Source organism: Acomys minous (assembly GCF_964271855.1).
Source record: "Acomys minous genome assembly, chromosome: 2".
NCBI classification, from domain to species: Eukaryota; Metazoa; Chordata; class Mammalia; order Rodentia; family Muridae; genus Acomys; species Acomys minous.
The window spans coordinates 82,686,694-82,707,864 of NC_140484.1; the positions used below are offsets into that span (position 1 = coordinate 82,686,694).

The 21,171-nt window shown below is 35.8% G+C and overlaps 1 protein-coding gene across 1 annotated transcript; it reads right to left on the minus strand.

Moving 5' to 3' along the window:
- Positions 1-10,895: 10,895 nt before the first annotated feature.
- Positions 10,896-11,810, minus strand: LOC311609781 (vomeronasal type-1 receptor 4-like; the record flags this gene model as incomplete). Its single annotated transcript, XM_084803134.1, has 1 exon — positions 10,896-11,810. The coding sequence occupies one exon, from the start codon at positions 11,808-11,810 to the stop codon at positions 10,896-10,898; it is 915 nt and encodes a 304-aa protein (XP_084659260.1).
- Between the last annotated feature and the right edge of the window lie 9,361 nt (positions 11,811-21,171).

A 21,171-nucleotide genomic window follows, 5' to 3' on the forward strand; every position in this document is an offset into this window, starting at 1 on the left:
TTTTGTTTGTTTTTGTTTGTTTTTTGTTTTTTGTTTTTTTTTGATCAAAGCAGGACCAGGTCTGTGATACCTCTCACCAGATGGGATTTAGGGGCCTGGTATGATCAAAAGGAAGTCCCCCTCTTTTCTGAACCCATTAGATGGGCTACCCAGAGAGGGTGGACTTCAACCCCACCCAACAATGACCCACAACCACCACCAAAATCATCTTCATCACCATCATCACTATCACCACCACCACCACCACCACCACTACCACCTGCTCCATCAAGAGCAACAACACAAACATTCACCATTATTTTCCATTGCACTTCTTTCTGGAATAGTTCTCCAAAGTGTTTATTTCTTGGTCAGACACTCTCTAAAATATTGAAGCACATTTGACTTAACTTGCTTTAAGCAACAATACTTGACATTTCTACCAATAGGGCACCATTTACAGACATAGAATGACCTACCACATTCACCTCTGTTATGCTACTTCAGCTGCTAGTTTCAACAAGATGGACACCCAAATACATAGTTCAAATTCCCTCATGAAGACAAGTTACTATGGCATTACCACATTTTCTGGTGTATAGGAGGACTTTTTAACTCTCCAAGCCCCCAACCCCAATCCATTCCAATGTTGAGGATCTTCTCATATGCCGGGTACTTAACCTGCTGCTTGCCAGAATATGTGAAAGAATTCTCTCTGAAGCGTGAGTTACTACTAGGATGTTTATCAGTTGGCAATGACCATTCCCCAGCAAGAGGAAATTCCTCTTCTAGTGGACAAACACCACATGTTCTCTCACAAGTCTGTTTCCAACTATCTCATCCCTTACTACATTGAACTGACATTAAAGACCATGAATTTGATTCTCACAAACCTGTTCACAGCCAAATGTAAAGGATACTAGAAACAATGGGAGCTTTGGCGACAATGTAGCTGGAACAAAGAGTAAAATTTCCAAGAATTCCAACTGTACTCTCAAGTAAGAGCATCACTCCTATTGCCATGTCCTTGAGATCCATTTTATCATTTCTCATCTTTCCATGTAAGGTATGGCAAAAAATAATTTATCTGATCAAAATGGTGACTTCAACTTTTGTAATTTGTGTGTGTGTGTGTGTGTGTGTGTGTGTGTGTGTGTGTGTGTGTGTGTGAAAGAATCACATGTTTTCAAGACTGAAATCTATTGTGGGCAGCAGAGCAAGTTTCTGCCTCAAAAATTTTGTCATATGTATTTGACAAAAATATTTGTCAGTGTTACTACTGAACTCTTAATATGTAGAAAATACTTCCATAACTTCAAAAAAAGTCAGTATTAAAAGTAAGGCTAATTTGTCCTGGGAGAAGTAATGAGCAGGGAATAGAAATGGAAAGGAGGCTTACTTCCAAATTCCTTCATGATTCAGCTATTTAAAAGTCAGAATGTGGGATAAAGAGACTTTAGACATACTCTTCAGCACGAAAGAAACCCATTCATATATCATCTGAAATTTAAATCTAACAAATAATAATATTTTCCTGAACAATGCAAATAGTTTTCTATTCATACATAATGTATTGTTTATGATGCAGTGAAAACATTTATCATATGATTTACCTAATGCATTAGACATTACCCAGTGAACTGATCTCATAAAAATTTAAAGAGACAGACACAGGCACAGGCATGGATGCTTGTTCACAAGGAGAAAGCACTGGGAAGAAAATAGAAGTATTCTGTGTGGAGAATTCTTGCTACAAAGAGAAAAGAAGAAAGTATATGAATCACATTAATAGAAATCTGTTAAAAATGAGTACTTTTAATAAAAATAAATGAAAATATCTTATGAAATGTTCTTATGAAACCAACTGGTGTCATAGTGCATTAGCAGATACATAAAACTAAACCCATAGAAATAGAAAATACCAACTCTGCATAGACATAGAGCAAGCATCTCATACACAGAAATTGTGAACATTCTGGAACAAGCATTTCAGGCTCTGTGACACTGTTTTTAACAAAAGATACACAAACCAGATGTCAATCATCCCATTTGCCACTTTTCTTTCAAAGTTCACAATTCAAATGTAAGCTATAGCTTCTAACTTCTCACCTGCCCACAGCTAATTCTCTCATGGTGCTGTGATCTATAGCAGCATAAATGAATGATCAAAGTATTCACAAAAAACCCAAATGCATCTGAAAAGTAATCTTTCACATATGTTTTCACTTATGCAAAGAATAACAAAGTTCAAAGGTTGTCCAGTCTCACATAAGTTAACATAGAGCTATACACATGTCCCCATAATCCCACTCCCAGCTAAACACTAGCAGGGCATTATTATCATTGACATGTATTGTTTAAAGCAAGTTACCAATTTCATATTTTTATTCATTTGCTGAAGGACTTCACAAAGGGTTTCACTCTGTAATATCTGCTGGACTATAAATTTCTGTGTTTCACCTGATTCAACTTCTAGATTCCTGGGATTGAAACTACATTGATTCTTAAATATTATTAAACAAAAACCTAATATTTTATACTATAGAGTAGCCTAAAAGTTAGAGTATTACTAGGTTAGGAAGATGGTTCAGTTGGTAAAGTCCTTGTCTTGAATATATGAGGAACTGAGCTGAGTTTCCACAAGTCATTTATTCAAAAAACAACAAAACTCTATGTAGTAGCACACATATGTCACCCAAACACTGGAGTGAAATTCTCAGGGAAGATTCACAGGCCACACTGACTAACAAGCCTAGAATATTCAGAGAGTTACAGCCAGAGACTTTGACTAAAAACTGAGCATAATAAAAAATTTTAATGTGAAAACTGTCTGAAGAAAGACTATGACCACTAAGCACACAAAATATGCTCCTGAATAAATATGTACCTGTTTATCTACACATACACATGCACTCATACACAGAGAAGATATTAAAGTATTATTAAAATTATTCATTAATTCTCATGATATCTGAGGACCATAGTTACAGAAGATCAAGATAATATCAAGGTCTCATGTGTGAGAGTCTTGCAGAGAAGTTTGTGTGTTCCACTGGACTCAAGCAAATCTTAATTTTCTACAAAGCTGATTATAAATTACCAGAACCCAATGCCACTCACTTTTAACACACTAAGCCAAACAGTGTCAATCAGGAATTTAGGAATGTCTATCAAATTGTCAGTAGCAGGAAATACACAATGTCATAATCTGCTTTGAAATCTTTGTAACACTAGTTACCAAAATGATGATATGGAACTATGCTAGGAAAATTTACAACTATCACTTGACCATTTCAGAAAACTGAGCACAGTCCTATTCATTAAAAAAAATGTACATACAACTATCCTTAACAAACTAAATCAATGTATTCATTAAATATTCTACAAGCCAAAACTATCTTCTTTGCATTGAGTGGAAACTAGACATCAATAAAAATTGTTTTACAGAAAAGCACCTTTAACTAAATTGTGCTCATACATATTTTAATACAAAATGTATAATATCTTTGAAAGTTTAATATTTTGCAGAGCAAGAAGACCAAATATCAAAACAAACAAACAAACAAACAAACAAACAAAAAACCAAGACAAGTAAAACTGGTGATCCTACTCAATTACTGTTTCCTCAAAAACTTCATCTGGAATGAATTAAAAACAGCTATCTAGATCACAGATTGTTCCAGTAAGGACTTTAGTTAAGCCCTTAACTTTATCAGCATGTACAGTCTGAACAGAAAAAGTCACAGTTAACTTTATTGAGACCAGACAATATCCCAACATTCTAGGACTCCCAAAAGAAAAACTACATGTCAAACCAGCAGGAACCAATTAACAAAAAACTGCACCCCATTCGCAAGAAGAGTGGATGGTTTTTGGTAATTCTATAGGTGGTAGATGTATGTTATTGTTTTGAGGGTGTTCGTTATAGGAACAAAATAAAAGGGAAGATTATTGAATCTATTTCTGGACCAGAGAACATTTATAAGCCAAAAGTATTACACTGGCACCAATCTTTATATATTAATAAATATTTAAGATTTCATTTTGCTACAACATGCTAAGGTATTGTAAATATGTAATTCTTAAAAAATGGATTGTTAAATTCTAGTACTGATGAAAGTTGTTATTACCAACTGCTTCAGATATTAAGATGTTCATATTGAAGGGGAGATAAACCTGTTTCTGTTTTGATCCCAAGTGTGGGATAGAGAAGAGGGCACTTAGATGTGAGAATGCAGGATGTTTTTCCACTTAGAAGTCGAACTACATCATGGGGGGTCTTGGTACTTGGTTTTAGGCTGTTCATTCCTGCACATCAAGAGGCTCCTAAAAAGAACTGCTCCAGGGAAAGCTTCAAGGCTCTGGACTCCAGATAAGGCTTGAGGTTCCAGCTGCTGATCTAGGTTCCAGCAGCAACTTTGGTTGAATTGCTGCTCTGCTGAAATCCTGCTGACTACACCAGGAGAATCATTCCTCGGAACTGACGTCCTTAAGGTTTCATTATAGTGTTCTTTAATAGCCTTTTCTGATTGTTTGGGTTAGTTGGGTTGTTAGGGAGGTTAATAAGTTTAATAAGTTCATAATAAAATGTAATTGATAAGAGAATTCAGCCTACAACATATTAGCCAGAAAATCAAACTTATGGTCATGTTAGATACTAGTTTAGTTAATTACAGAAATATGTTTCCTAGATTGAGAGGAAAAAATAGCTAGAAAGAATAAATTCAGATAAAATAGATGTCTTCAAAAACTTCAGAGATCCACAGAATATGACATGTAAAGATTTTATTAACTTAAGCCCTTTTGACAATGAGGCAGTTATGCTCCTGGCAGCATCCCTATTTCTTCAAAAAGCACTAAAGGCTTCATATATACCAAGCTAATCTACTAGGTGAGAAAATGTCCTTATGTCAATTATAGGCAGAATAATGCCCAAAACTGGACAAAACGGATGTGGAAGAGTTGACTGCCAAACATTTTAAGGACAAGGTATGCAAGTTCTTTTTAATTCTTGTTTCCCAAAAAAGTCTGTCAAATGTTCCTAGCCACAAGGCTGAAGAGGATGTTTCAATGTTATGGAGAAACTTTGTGGGAATGTCCATGTAGCCAAATATCTCTGTTATTTCGTTTCTATACAATTGGAAGCTGCTTGCCTGTACTTTCTACATATTTACATAATATTTATTCCTTCTTAAGTCTCTGATGCAGTTGAAGACTAGATAGTTATAGTCTCACAGTTAAACTCAAATTGTTTAGAATGATATAAATTCTTAGATAGTAAATTACTTTATCCAAGGGTGCTAAAACACACAAATGTCTTACCTATAATTTTCATAATTCTTATATTGCTTATAGTTTGTTATTGTAAGAGATAGAGCTTTTAGACTAAAAGAAGGAGTAAGGTTTTCAGATAATTCAAATGCTAATTTCTGTATTCCCATATGTTGTTGCATGCCTTGTTCTGGGAATCTCCCATCTCAATGTTGTACAAACCCTGATCCATGATTGTCCCTTAATATGCCAATAAAGCAGCTTATAGACAATTGCTGAGCAGTGGAGAGAATAAGCCTGGGCTTCCGACCAGAGAAGGGAAGAAGAGTTAGGAGAGGAGTAGGACATTCAGCTACAGGCAGAGGAGCAGGAGGGATGAAGAAGATTCAGCTGGAGCAAAGAAAAAACTAAAATAACTTGAGTATTTGGGCAAAGATGGAGTCAGGATAAAATATAGGGTTAATAACAGACTTAAACTGTTCAGGGTTGTGCTGTGCAGCCTTATAAACAAATATAAAAGAGTCTCAATTGTTTTTGTGTTAGTCGGGTAAAGAAATAAAGTAAGAGAAACTAACACATTTATATAAAAAACAACATTAATAGTCTACAATTATTTTTGCTGATGAAAATGTGAAACATCAATCTTTTTGCAATTAGGAAGCTACAGAAAATGTAGACGCTTACTATTCGCTGTCTTCCAAGGGAGCATCTGTCATTGAGGACTGTAGGACAACAGAGACATAGAGCTATACAGTATGCAGCAGATACCATTATTTCTGACCAACCTGTAAGCCTTCAGTTGTAGAACGCTCTGAATTTCAGTAATTCACTTCAATAAAGATGTACAAACTGCCAAGAGCAGTGGCACATGCTTGTAATCCCAGCGCTCAGGGAGACAGACGAAAGCTGATGTCTGTGAGTTCTAGGCCAGCCTGGTCTACAAAGTGAGTCCAAGACAGCCATGGCTACACACAGAAATCCTGTCTCAAAAACCAAAACAATAATATAGTAATAATAATAATAATAATAATAATAATAATAATAATAATAATAATAATAATAATAATACAATACAAACCTATAAAACTATTATGCTTATGGCCAAGGTTTATTAGATAGAAAATATGTTTGTAGGTTTGGGTGAGGAATGGCCCCCATCGCCTCAGGAATTTCAACACTAGGTCCCGTAGTTTATGCTGTTTTAGCAGGATTGGATGGGGCAGCCTTTAGGCAGAAAACACTTTTCACTTAAATGAGCCTTGATATTAAAAACTTTGTAAACTTTCAGTTCTGCTTCCTGTTGCTTTTGATGGTGTGATTACGCTGTTCTTGCTCCCTGTGCCATGTCTGCCACTTGCTACTCTCCCCGCCCCCACCACCAGGATGTCTTGCCATAACCCTAGAAAAGTAACTGATATGTAAATCGGTAACAGATAGTGGGATGTTGCTGTGAAGCCTCTTGCCATGTTGGTTTTTGTAGAAACGTAGAACAACTTTGGATTTGAAGAGCATTTGAGTGTCATAAGTAGAACACAATGTTGTACTCTACTTTTTATATTATTATTATTAATTTATTCATATTACATCTCAGTTGTTAGCCCATCCCTTGTGTCCTCCCATTCCTCCCTTCCTCCCACTTCCACCCTACTCCCCTCCCCTATGTCTGTGTCTGAGGGGTACCTCCTCCCCCTGTATATGCTCATAGGGTATCAAGTCTCTCCTTGGTGACCTATTATCCTTCCTCTGAGTGCCACCAGGCATCTCCATCCAAGGGACATGTTCAAATATGGGGCACCAGAGTTTGTGTGAAAGTCAGATCTCCTTCTCCACTCAACAGTGGAGAATGTCCTGTCCATCGGCTAATCTGGGTAGGGGTTCGAAGTTTACTGCCTATATTTTCCTTGGCTGTTGCAGAGGACCCCAGGGCCCAGATTAAAAGCTGTAGAGATGAGAACAAAAGTGGACTTTAAACAACAGCTCAGTGGTTTCAGTAGGACTCAGAGATTTTAACAGAAACTGCATTAAAAGGCTTTTTTTTTTTTGGTGATATTTGAAGAACAATATGGTTTGTTAGTTCCACATCCGGAGAATTGACAGGAAACAGAACTTGAGTGATGGGTTGATTTGTTAGGCCCACGAAATTTAAAGACAGGACAACACTGAGGCTATTGAATCATAATTACAGATAATCTTTCTGCAGGTCTACAGTGAAAAACAGCAGGTAGGGCAGAAAGAAATACAAAATGTATGGTTTGGAGAGAAAAAAGAGCACAGGAGAGGGGAAAAGAGAGGCTGTAATTGATAGGATTAGTGGCACTAAAGAAAGGTCTCCTCATTCTTACTGGTGTCATGAGAAGTTTGCTGTTAGATCAAGGCTACCCAGCTTAGATCCAAAGCGCAAAAGGAGAAAAATTGAGGGGTTGATTGGATCTAGGAAGCAATTTCGTCAGAATTCTAAAGATGCTTCAAATGTGTATCAAACAAGTGAGTATCAGACTTTTAGATAGCAGGGGTCTATCCCAAGCTGGGAGTCTGACTTGGCTTTGTCTTTCACATTGTACTGTCTTTGAGACATGACAAATGGAAGAGCAAGTGGTTCATTGAGCCTTCTTACATTTTAAAAAAAAAACAACAATTAGGACAAGGAGGCTACGAGAAGCCATTGGGCAAAGTTGTGAAAATGGAGGTATGAGTGCAGTGTAGAATGTGTGAGTTTTCTTGACCTATTGTTCTGGTCATCTGTTGTCAGGATTCCCCTCCACTATCCACTCCCTCCTTCAGGTATGTTCCTTCAGGAACTATTATCGTAGGTAAGTAATACCTTCCATAAGTTGGCTTCATCAGCATATATGAGCACAGCAAGGAAAAATAACTCACTCATACTCAGGCTTCGCTTTTCCTCAAATTTCTTTCTTTTTCTCGCCTCATTGTCTTCACTCCCCGTAAACTCATCTGGTTCCAGTTGCTTTTACTACTGTGGCTTGAATAAAAGTCTCCCCATGCAATCAGTGTTTCAATCCATGGTTCAAAACTGATGGCACCATTTATGGAAGTTCTTGAAGTATTTGTAGCTACGATCTGCCTGGAAGATACAGATTATCCCTCGGCAGGACTGTAAGAATTTGACTCTTAACTCTTGTCAGCTATAGTGAGCTCTTCCAGTGTTCTGGGATCACGACTTAGATTTTTGTTGTCTTTGTTTTTTCCCAAGATATATATTATTTTATTAATTTGTTCTTGTTACATCTCAATGGTTATCCCATCCCTTGTCTCCTCCCATTCTTCCCTCCCTCCCATTTCCCCCTTATTCCCCTCCCCTATGTCTTTTTCAGTGTCAGCTGTGATATTTTTTTAAGAGACTCCTTGAACCTTGTGGCTAGCAGTGTATTTGGAATATCCACTTAATTGTGTTATATACAGTGTACTCAGTCTGTCAAATTCATAAAGAACAGCACAAGTAGGAATACATTATTAGTGCTGAACCTTTATTGAGACTAATGCTACACAACATAGTGAGAACCATAAACATTGAAGAGTATATTTTTAAATTAATAAAAGAAATAATGAAGTCCCATCTTACATTACCATAAAAATATTACCTGCAATATATATCTTGTAATTTCAGCACCTATAAACAAGCATGTTCATGGTTCCCAATCCTTTTTTTTTTTTTTGGTAGCTCAGTCATAAATTTCATATAGAAACTGATTGCAAACTTTCAATGGGTACAGCTTCCTATTCGTCATCAAGAGTGCTGACTGAAAAGACAAGCTGAGATGCTACTCTTTGTCTCACAGCATGTAGAGGACAGGTATGATGAGGCCAAAACAGCAAAAAGATAGCATACCAGTGGTTGTACACCAGGATCACTGAGGTCTTTGGCTGAAGATTTGAAGAAGAAGGTTCCATGAGGCAGAATGTTGTGACTTCACCATCAGACATGATAGCACTATCCTTTTAATTTGATGTTAAGATTCATTAAGTCCTTGTGAAGTGCTCAGAGCATCCAGAATGACTTGATGATTGTCCTTTCTATATACCACAGGACTTTTTGGTTTCCAGTTCCTCAGACCACAATGACTCAAAGCAATCTCTGAGAATAGCTCATATTAATCAGTAAATTGCCTTAAAAATTTCAAAACTAAGACTCCTTAACTTGAAAAATCTTTCAATATAAAGCTTTGTAACAATATTTAATAATGCTTTTTTCTCCATCAATACTTCTAGAGAGAGCTGTTTCCCTGGAATTTGTTTCTGTTTCTGTATACAATTTCTACACACAGTATGTATGGGGACATATCTCTTCATTTGGATGTATTACCTGCATTTACTATCTTTGCAGACATCAGTACCCTCACTCTTATCTTCTTGGCCATCTTGTCTGTTTGTCCCTTTAAGGAACTGAGGCCTAACCTCAGGGAATGCTACTTTAAATTTCTGTTAACAAATTACTGCTTGTTTATTCAGAGTACAACCACATGATACTTTTACCTCTTTTTAGCTTCTGTGTCTATACAGAACACACACACACATAAAAGTTTACATTAGAAAGAAAAGCAGCCTCATACATTATTTTTACATTTTTAATCAACTTATGGAGAATTTTATACAATGTTTCTTCATCATATTTAACTTCTCTCCCCCATATTATCTCAAAACTACCTCCACTCCCTACCTCAAAAGTTCAAGTTATTTTATTTTTAGCTTTACTAAGTTCAATTTGAATTTCCCAAGTACTCTTGGTTGTGTTGCTGGCCACTGGATATGCTCAACCTATCTGGAATCACACTGTTAAAGCAAATTAACCCTCTCCTTTTCCCAGATGCTATCAAATGCCACTAGTATATTATGTAGGGCTGCAACTTCATGTCTATCTCCTCCCCATACCCAGTGCAAAGATGTTATTTGATTTCAGCTTGAACAGCTTTTATGCATGCTGTCACAAATAACTGTGAGAACATATGTGTAACCGCAGACTCTTTCAGTCACAAAACATGAAGAATTCAAACCCATACTGATTTGTTAGCTTTACATGTTCTGGTTAGCTTTCATAGTGTTAGAAGATGCTAAGCTCTCAACAGGAATAAAAAGTTAATAGAGATCACCCAGCCATGAACTCTGAAAACTATAAAGTAATTGGCTGACAAGATAGGCCCACTTAGGCAACTGTGCCTCAAATATGTCAGAAATAACCAACCTTATTGTGATATGCTTAAAGGAACACTCAATGAAAAGGAGTCTATAACAAGGACAGTGAGTGTAGTTGAGAACCTGTGGATAGCTAGACAATACTCTATAAAGGGGAATATAATACTATTAATCTGTGAAATTATCAAACTATTAAATTCATCTTCCCTGAAATTATTACACTGTTGCTATAATAAGCAGGCTACCAAGATGAGACTTGATAGCCTATGACCATATAGTGGTGGGGGGAGGTCCGAGAGGAACAGGAGGAAAGCGGGAGGAAGGGAGGAATGGGAGGATACAAGTGATGGGTTAACAACTGAGCTGTAATCTGAATAAACTAATAAAATTAAAATTTTAAAAATAAATTATTACACTGATACTATGAAGGACACTGGTGACTAAATTCTTAGAAACTAATTTATTAAACAAATACACTTTACATAATTATTACAAGATTATAGTACTTTTATATTCCCTAAACAGAATCTGGGAACAGTGATATTACGGATCATGAGAAAGGGGCCCAAAGTAGGAAAACACATAGAAATGATAGCTGTGGCATTCACTAGCCACCAACTAGGATTTTGTGAAAGAGCAATGCAGCCTTGTAAGATGGAAGAGAGGGTATAAAAAGACAGAAATAAGCACACAAGAACTAGAATATTCTGGGTGGCTCTAGACTCGGGGGAGGTTCTAGGGAAGGAATGAGAGCTATGAATATGTTGAACACGCTTCTTATGTCTATACAGCACGACAATCATGAAGCTGCTGGAAATAATCAGAAGCACAGAAAGTAAGAATTCAGGTAAGACCCAAAATGCTATATACAGTAATTCTGCTATATTATCACGGCCTAGAAAGGAGGAACAAAAATCAGAATTTCTTGTTTGTGTAAAGGTTTGGTTATTCCTCGTGGTGTAGGGATATACAGGGAAAATTATATTCATCATAATATGTAGGATCCAGCAGAAGGAGATTAAATAACCCATAAAACTTGGAGTTTTGACTATGATATTTTTCCGATAGGAGTTCCTGGGGCTGATGGTGATAGCCTGGAAAACACTCAAGATACAGGTGGTGTTGATAGATATACTCCTGCCAAGTCTGAGAATATATAAAATAAGTTTGCACGCAATATCATTAAAGAACTGACTCCACTCAAAAGCTCCCATTATATGTAGCATTCCTTTGGAGAAGATGATCAAAGAGTTGGCTTTGAACACATGCATAAGAATGAAGTCTATGGTCTTTAATGTGCCTTCACTGTAGTAAAGGCGTAGATAATGGAAAAGAAGAGATAAGTTTCCCAGAATTCCAACTGCACTCTGAAGTGAAAGGACTATTCCTATTGCCAAGTTCCTGGATTCCATTTTGTCAGTCAGCATTTTTTTCTTTTAAATTATAAAAACAAATACATCTCAGAGTCAAAATTTTCACTGAACATTTCTAAGCTTGAATATGTGAGAGAGGGAATCAGTTGATCTCAGGATTGCAAAGATAAAGTCTGAAGCAGAGCAAGACTGGGTTTTAAAAGAATGAGCTTATCATCATTAATAATTTTCAGTGAGCTAAGCATGTTGTTCATGCCTTTAATCCAAGCATTCCAGAGGCAAAGACAGGCAGATTTCTGTGAGTTTGAGCCCATTCTGGTCTACAAAGCAACTTCCATGTCAGCCAGTGGTTTCACACAGAGAAACTCTATCTCAAAACAAAACAAAAAACACAAATGAAAACAAACAAAACTTTTAGTGAAACTATAGAAGCCAATAAGTGCTTATATTTTTGGAAAAAAATTCCTGCTTCTACTATGTACAAATGTTACCTTTAAGAATAAGCATAGTCCACCTTGGGAGAAGCAATAGCTTGTGAGTTCAAATAGAAATAATGTTCATTGTTACAGTCCAAAATCACCAGCTTTTTATAGGAAGACAGGAAAATTTAAATTACTAACTTCAGCATGAAAAAAATCATGCAGTCCTTCAGTTATTTTAAAAAATGTACATATTATTCAACAATGTGAATATGTATTCTTACTGGAAATGTTCACTAAAGATGACAAAAGAAACTAACCATAATATTTAAGTGAAAAATTAGAAAACGTTGCACTAAGTGCTAGCTTTTCACATCAATTTTCACAAATGTCTCATAATATTAACTTATTCAGGTTTGCTTAGCTGTAGTCATAGTGTGGGAAGGAGAATATATTTTATTTTTTGAAAACTTAGTTATGATACAATAAAAATAGTGAATTAAACCAACAAATAGTTGTATTCAAGAAAACAAACCTTCAATGTGTAAAGAGGAAAGTATTAGTAATATTATTAGAATCAATGTTTTGTAATTATCATAAAGTAGCATAAATATAAAGGAAAGATCATAAGACACATCGATTCTTTCAGTATAATGAAAAGATAGGCATATAATGAACTGATAAGATTTTGTCACTGAAAGCATTTAACAAAAATTGGTATAAATTTATCTGTCAAAATCTCACTCTTGTGCTGATGTCTTCAAAGCCAGAGTACATATGTATGTAAAAGTAGTATTTTCTACAAATTGTATCTTCTTCATACATGTGTGTTAGAAATATAGTGCTACAGGTAAAACAGAATTATGGCCTCTACCACAATGTAAATGAAAGATTAACATATTCACAAAAATAGAATGCATCAAAAAAAATCCAGAAAAACTTGAGTTCTTACATAAGGTTTGCATTGATGTAATGCATAACACAGGATGGCATTGATAATGTTTCTTAAAGGTTAACAGATATGAATTTATATCTCCATATTAGTACTCCAACTATAAGACCACAATATAAATCATTGACTTAGTACCATCGACTGATGACAAATGTAGTTGTAAATATCCTATTTTTGTTTTGTGAGGTCGAGGAGTGTAGACAGGATCTCACTCTAAATATAAGCAGGAGCTGACCTAGAATATTCTACAATTCTACTACCTCAGCCAATGGAATTGCCACATCCAGGCAGCCTTTAATTTTATAATGGATGGGCTATACACAAAGGTGAGTTTCACTTGTGAATTCTAGTGAGCTTTTGTGCAACATATTAAACAAATCCAACAGCCAGAACCTGAGTTGTTAGATATATTGCTTAGAAATGATGGATAATATGTAGGGGTTCTCTATAGGATGAACAGAAAGAACTACAGAACCAGATAATTAACCAAGGACTAGACTCATGGATACATGTCATGCATACGGTGAACTCATTATTGATGCTCATTTGAACAGAGTCCTGAATCTTTGTTACACTTTACAATGTTTAGGTGATTCTTCAGATAATTAAGTCATGCAGGAAGGGTATTTGTTAGAATACTCCGCATGTTGTAGAAGGAAATTCAAAATAAAGTATGCATAGGAACGTCTTAAAGTCCACACGCTTGTTGTACTTGGCTTGCTGATATGGTTGGACATGTGATCCAGAGCATGTTGCATAAAATTCTACCATGGAAACTCTGTTAGAATAGAAATATCAGTTATAGTCATTGAAAAACTCTGAAACCCAAGAACTTCCACAACATTGGAAATCCTGTGAAATCGGGGATTAGGAAGTAGAATGAAACCAATGCTTAAGAATTGAGCACAAGGCCCTTAATTCTTATTCCATGAAGAGAAAGACAAAGTGATGGGAATAGAGAATACATTTGATTTCTTCTTTATGCTGAACAACTTGGACTTCTCATATTTCCCAATATCTCAGTTACTCTGCCAATCTACAATGACTGACATTTGCTTTCAGAGCCATAGGAATTTTTATAGGATCACATAATGTAGCCATATTCTTTAAACAATCTAATATTCTCAGTAATTAGTACTTGCTTAAGGATTCAAATGTGTTAAAAGCCTTCCTACAATTTAATGGAAGAATTCAGATAAGTGACCGTAATCCCTGCATAACCTATATCATTTGATATCTTCTATAATTTCTGTAAATGCTTGGTATGGACAATGATGGTCTTTTCATGACCAAGAAAAAGACTAAGAGAAGATTTTCTAGATGATTGCCTTAATTTAAAAGGTAGCTTGGGACAATTTGGTGGCTTGAGAAATGGGAACATGTCCTGGATTCTTCACAGTCACATAATTTTGTGTTTAACAATACTATGCCAGCCACATTTTGAAATGCTCAGCTGATATGTAATTGATTTCTACTGCATCATAAACCACAAGCCTCATATAAACTATAGTGTTCGTTATACAGTCTAAGTTAACAGAAACTGCCAATGTCTAAGTTGAAATTTTTAAGGCAATAAAATCCCATTTTTATTTTTGCATCAAAATACTTATATGATTTCATAGTAGACAACATGGTGGGCATGTCTCAAATGAATACTTAATATTTTTATGAGCCTTGTTCGAAATCCATGATCATTTCTAACACAAACTAACATGTCAAATAACTTTAGAATAATGGGTTTTTATATACTCTTTTTAAGAAAAGCCAGATTGAAAGAGATGCTGAGACTCACAGCCAAACAGTGGGTGGAGCAAAGGGAGTTGTGTGGAAGAGACAGGGGAAGGATAGAACTCAGAATGGGTAGGAGGTCCAGAAGACCAGCAGAGCCAACGAACCAGGGCCCAGGGGGCTTGCAGAGACTGGTGTACCAATCAAGAACCATGCATGGACTGGACTTAGGCCCCCTACACAGATGTAGCCCATGGGAACCTCAGTTTTCATGTGGGTCCCTTAGTAAGGGGAGCAGCAGTTGTCTCTGGCATGGACTCTGTTGCCTGCTTTTCAATCACTTTCCCTTCCAGGGCTGCCTAGCCACACCATGGGGAAAAGGATGCACACAGTCCTGATGCAACTTCCTGTGCTGGGATGGGTTGGTGGGAGGGGCGTCCTTTGCTGAGGAGTAGAAGAGGGGGATGCGGGAAGAGGGCGTTAAGGTGATTCTGGGAAAAAAGGGTGGGGCTATGATCAGGATATAAATTTGAATAAATTAAAAAGTATTATTTTACTTTTTGTAATGATAACATAATTATATATTTTTCTCTTGCTATTACTCCCTCCAAAGCTTTTCATATACCCTGCATTGCTCACTTTAAAATCCATGGTCCACTTTCACAACTTATTACTACACACACACACACACACACACACACACACACACACACACACACACCCATCCCACAATATGTATGTAGGTACACACATATATGTATATATGTATTTGTGTATATAGATGTGTAGCAATATGTATACATGTATATGTGTGTGTTTCTATTCCTCAATACATAAATATATCATGCACAGCCAGTAGAATGCTACCTGTATGTATGTGTGTATGTATGTATGTTACATAAAACCACAGCAAATTGAAATGTAAAGTTGTAACACTGTTCTAACTTGCTCATCTCCAATTCACTGGTCTCACATAAGGTTCACAGAGCTTTCTGAATTTTTGGAAGATTGTAAGAGCTAGAGAAAAAGGGAATTTACTGTGACACTGTCTCTCCTAGGAACATTAAAAGGTACATTCCTAAAGCCTCTCCAACTACCTATACATGAGTTAAATAAGAATAGTAGATAATAGACATGCTAAAGTCATCTGCTTTTTATTTAAGCACAGGAGAGACAGACATAAAATGTTATTTTGCGATCCACTAGTGTAGTTTAAAATTCTAGGTCAGTGTCTTTAAAAGAAACAAGACCAAACATATCTACAGAAAGCCAGCTGAGGCTGTTCGCTGAATCTACAAACACAGTAATCAAATACAACGACAACTGAAATCACACCGCAATTGCACACAAACACACATATACAAACAAAAGCAGTTAGATTATGAGCAATTTGGAATTAAAGGCTTGTACTTATGCATGTAACTTAAGCATTGTATAAAGTTAATAAAAATATTAAATATGTGCTGTGAACATAGTTCAGTGATAGTTCAGTGATCATATCTTTAGTCAGATTCAATATATCACTTGGATGGTCCATCAATAGTCTGCATCAGACAAGGTTTTATTACACATTGTTTGGAATATCATGGATCAGCACCATGTTAGAAATACTGTTCTCTTTAGCAAATCTGCTTATAGCCCAGAAAATTTTCTATTACCTTAAATGAAAATTTTTTAATGTGTGTTTATACCCAAGAATCCTTCTCCAAGCTTGATCACTTGCCAGGCTTACCTTCTTTGCTCTTCTTCACAGACTCAGTAGAACTGCATACCTCACCTCTTTCTTCAGAAGAACCTTCAGCTCAGTATGCAGACCTTGTCATGACAACCAGCACTGTGGGAGAGTGAGGGAGATTATCTCAAAAATAAAGCTTCATAGCTATGTGACTTCACCATCAGAACTGTAATTTTCATCTCACTTGCAATGACAATGACAGCTCTTGCTTTGGGATCAAAGTACTTTTGTGAGAATTTTTTCTATTGATAATCACCAAAGCTCACTTCTTGTTTCTTGTGAGTGTCTCAAAACAAAACATGTCTGGAGAGAGCTTGCTAGGATTTCATTATCCCTGAAGGCCAACTGGGAGGAAAGGTACTGGGAATATCAGAATTTGATTTCTGAGAAGGTTACAAAGAAATCTCAGTGTCTCATTGGACTCCAGCCTTCTTTGAATTCTTCTACACAAAGTAAACCATCCCATTTTTAGATTCCACAGCTGTCCCATTGTAGAGCACTTACCAAAGCAAAGTCAGTCTGGAACTCATGGACGTTTAATGAAGTATCAGTAAAAGAAAAACATGACACCATAATTTGTACTGGAAACTCTTGACTTCTTTGTATAAGCAGATGAGAATTAGCTAGAAATGGTGGTATTTACCATGCTAGGACTTAGGGCAAATATCAACCCAGCAATGCCAAGAAGTCTGAACAGAGTCTTATTATAAAAATATGCATATGTAACTATTCCACATAAAATATGTCACCAGTATTCATTAAATATCACATAACATACCTCTTCTTTCTTAACCTAAAGCTATGTAATAGAAGCATGAGAAAACTATAGCTGTTTCTCATGAGAAAAATAATGAACTGCTTAGAAATTAATAAAATTAAATTCTAACATTTTATGATGCACCATGTGCCTAATAAACAACCTCAAGTTGAAATTTTGATGGTAACAGAGAATTAGTGAGCTAGAGTCTGAAGAAAGATAACATTTTTTCCCAGTTGCATCTCACAGCTCCCAGATCTCTACTGAGTTTCAGTAATTCAGTTAGAATAAGTCAGAAACATAGAAAATTGTACTTATGCTTGCAGTTTATCACAGGAAACATATCTTTATTAAAATAAGCCAAATTTAAAAATCAGATGTATCAAGATTCTGGAAAGTATTTATTTTTTGTGAGTTAAAGTTTCTTGTCCATATAGTCATGTGATCTATCAGTGAGATACTCCTTAGAAAATATTTTGGTACAAATACACAGCACAGCAATACCTGGGGAAATAAATGAATAAATCTTCAGCAGTTACAGTTCCAATAACAATGACATGAAAGTCAGGCCCAGACAGAATGATAGAGGAGGCAAAATTATATGGCTTTAGGTTAAGAAAGAAGGTGGATTATGCGATATTTAATTAATAATGGTGTCATATTTTATTTGGTATAGTTACATAGAGGTAAGTGATTACATAGAGGCATCTGAGGTGTTCCAGGAACTTCAAATTATAGAAATTAAGTGATTTAATGTAGTCAGACACTTTTGAGGTATATCTCATATCTTGCACTACTAGCCCTAATTCTATTGGGGCAATCGCAGCAGCTTCAAGAATAATATGAAGCATGAAAAACTGAGAGGAAGAAAGAAGCTTACTACCGGCAGTTGAAGGCAAAGTTCTAGGTTGAAGAAAGAAACCAAGTGAAAATCCTGGCCACAAAAAGGAGAAAAGGCCTATGTGGTCTGAAGAGATATATGGAAGAATTATGAGTAAGTGAGCCTAGGGAATCTGAGAAGTTGAGCTGAGATGTAAGAAAGCATTTCTCATACATATAAAAATAACTTGGACACAAGTATTTCTTTATTCATTTAAAATACAATTTCCCATATAAAATACATCGAATCATTTATAATAGTGTAATATATTCTCTGGTTTACACACAGAGACTCTGAGATGTGAAGTCTTATTGGGAATTATTGGTGGAGCAGTTCACTGATTCAATCAACACTAAAGAAGTTAGAGAAGTTAGTTAGGTTCAATAAGATAACATGAAGCCAACCAGACAAAACATGTTTGGTCTTACACAGATATATCTGTGTAAAGGGAACCATTTACACATCTGGGATTTCAAATTTGTGATATGAGGTGATAACAAAAGGTTATGTGATTTTTCCCACTTTCTCCAGTCTATTCTAAACAGTTGTCAAGCTTGGGCTTGCATATTTCTTGTTTAAGATGTCACAATTGAAATTTTACATGTGAAGATGTCTGGTTATGTCCAGAAAAATTTGTTTCCTTGATATTACCAACTTCATCTGCCTTATATAATCTTTACACTCACTCTTCAGAGTGAGAGTGGTATGACACATGTGTCCCACCTGCTTACAGCTGTGAACTATGCAGACTTTTATTCTCTGCACAATAATTCATTAGAAGGCAACCCTATGCTAATTGCTATCTATTTTAAATAACTCATCTAACAAGAATTAAGAGATTATGTAAACTATTACTGTTTCATCAATAGGAGTCATTGTAATATTTCAGCTTACCAGAATGGTAACACTAGGTTCTCTCTTATGAATTATATCATAGGCAAAAAATAATAAAAGAAAAGAAAATCTGATGTGGCAGCATTATACAAAGCAAAGGAAAATGATAAAATGAGCTCAGGAGATGCTATAAAGATAGAGACCAATTCATTTATACATTCAAGAATCTCATAAAAACACTAAACTGGAAGCCATAATATACACTTAGAGGACACATAGGAAAGAAGAACCTATATAAAATGGAATGAAATTAAAATTAATAAAATAATAAAACAATTTTGAAAAAAGAAGGAATGCTAATATGTCACCAGCAGACAAATTACCTCCCAAGTTGCCATGGAGTTTATTTTCAGTTGAGCATCTTCTATATTAGGCCCACCCTTAATAGTAATTTACCCCCAATTCAGAGTCCTTAGAGTGAACTAAACTTTCCATTTGCAAGTCGTTAATCAATTGGAGCTTACTTTTATTTTAGGGATAGTTTCATGTTTCTACTGCTCAACTCATTCCTAGGACCACACATGGAGTAAACAATTGTATCCTCCATGAATTCTAGTTTTATTCATTATGAATTTATATTTAGAGGTTTTGTTTTCTTGGTGTTCTCTATTCTTTATGCTTCTTACACTCCTTGTCCTTCCACTAATGTAGGATTCCATGCATCCTGAGGCAAGCATTTGATGGAGGAATCCAATTTAGGTCTGCCTGTTCCTTAGCCAAACTAGCTAGAAGTCAGAGAGACGCTAACCAAATAAATGAAATCAGAAATGAAAAGGGAGAGATAACCACAGACACCGAGGAAAACCAATGAATCATTAAGTCTTACTTATAAAACCTGTATACCACAATATTTAAAAATCTAAATAAATGGACAATTATTTTGAAATATGCCACTTACAAAAGTTGAATCAAGATCAGCTAAAAAAATTAAATAGTCCTATATACCATATAGAAATAGAAGCACTCATCAAAAGTCTCTCAACCAAAAAAGCCCAGGGCAAGATGGTTTCAGCCCAGAATTCTGCCAGACATTCAAAGAAGAGCTAAAGCCAGTAATATCCAAATTATTCCACAAAATAGAAATGAGAGGAACATTACCAAACTCATTCTATGAGGTCACAGTCACCTTGATACTTAAGCCACACAAATACCCAGCAAAGAAAATTTCAGAACAATGATGAAAAACGAAACTCAATGAAATATTTGCAAACCTAATCCAACAACACATCAAAAATATCGTTCACCATAAACAAGTAAACTTCATGGCAGGTGTGCAGGGGTGGTTTAATATATGGAAATCCATCAAAGTAAACCACCATATAAAAAATGAAAGGAAAAAAAACATGATCACCATATTAGATGTCAAAAAAGCATTTGACAAAATCCAACACCCATTCATGTTAAAAGTCTTGGAGAGATCAGGGATACAAGGTATATACATAAACATAATAAAGGCCATATATAGCAATACTATAGCTAACATCAAATTAAATGGAGAGAATCTCAAGGAAATTTCACGAAAATCAGAGACTTGACAAGGTTGTTCACATATCTCTTTAGTATAGTACTTGAAGTGCTAACTAGAGAAAGACAACAAAGGGAAATGAAGGAGATGTAAATCAGAAAGGAAGGAGGCAGTCTCACTATTTGCTGGTATTAAGATAGTATACATAAGTAACCCCCAAAATTTCACCTGAGACCTCCTACAGCTGACAAAGACCTTCAACAATGTGTCTAGATACAAGGTTAATATTGTTTTCAAATTACATGTATTATCCATATTATCTGTAGGCCTGGCTACCAATCAATCAAGACACAGACACTTGTTATGTTTGAAAATAGCCTCAGTTAACCTGGGGCAGGGCAGATATCAGTCCTCTAAACTACCTTCCATAGTCGAGCCTCAGGCATGGGATCCCTGCCTCAATCCCATGCCATGTGCTTCTAATAATTTCTATCAAGCTACCTCCCATGCATAATCCAAAATACTTGTTCATTTTCTTCATATGGGCTCGATTCTCCATCCATGGCAGCC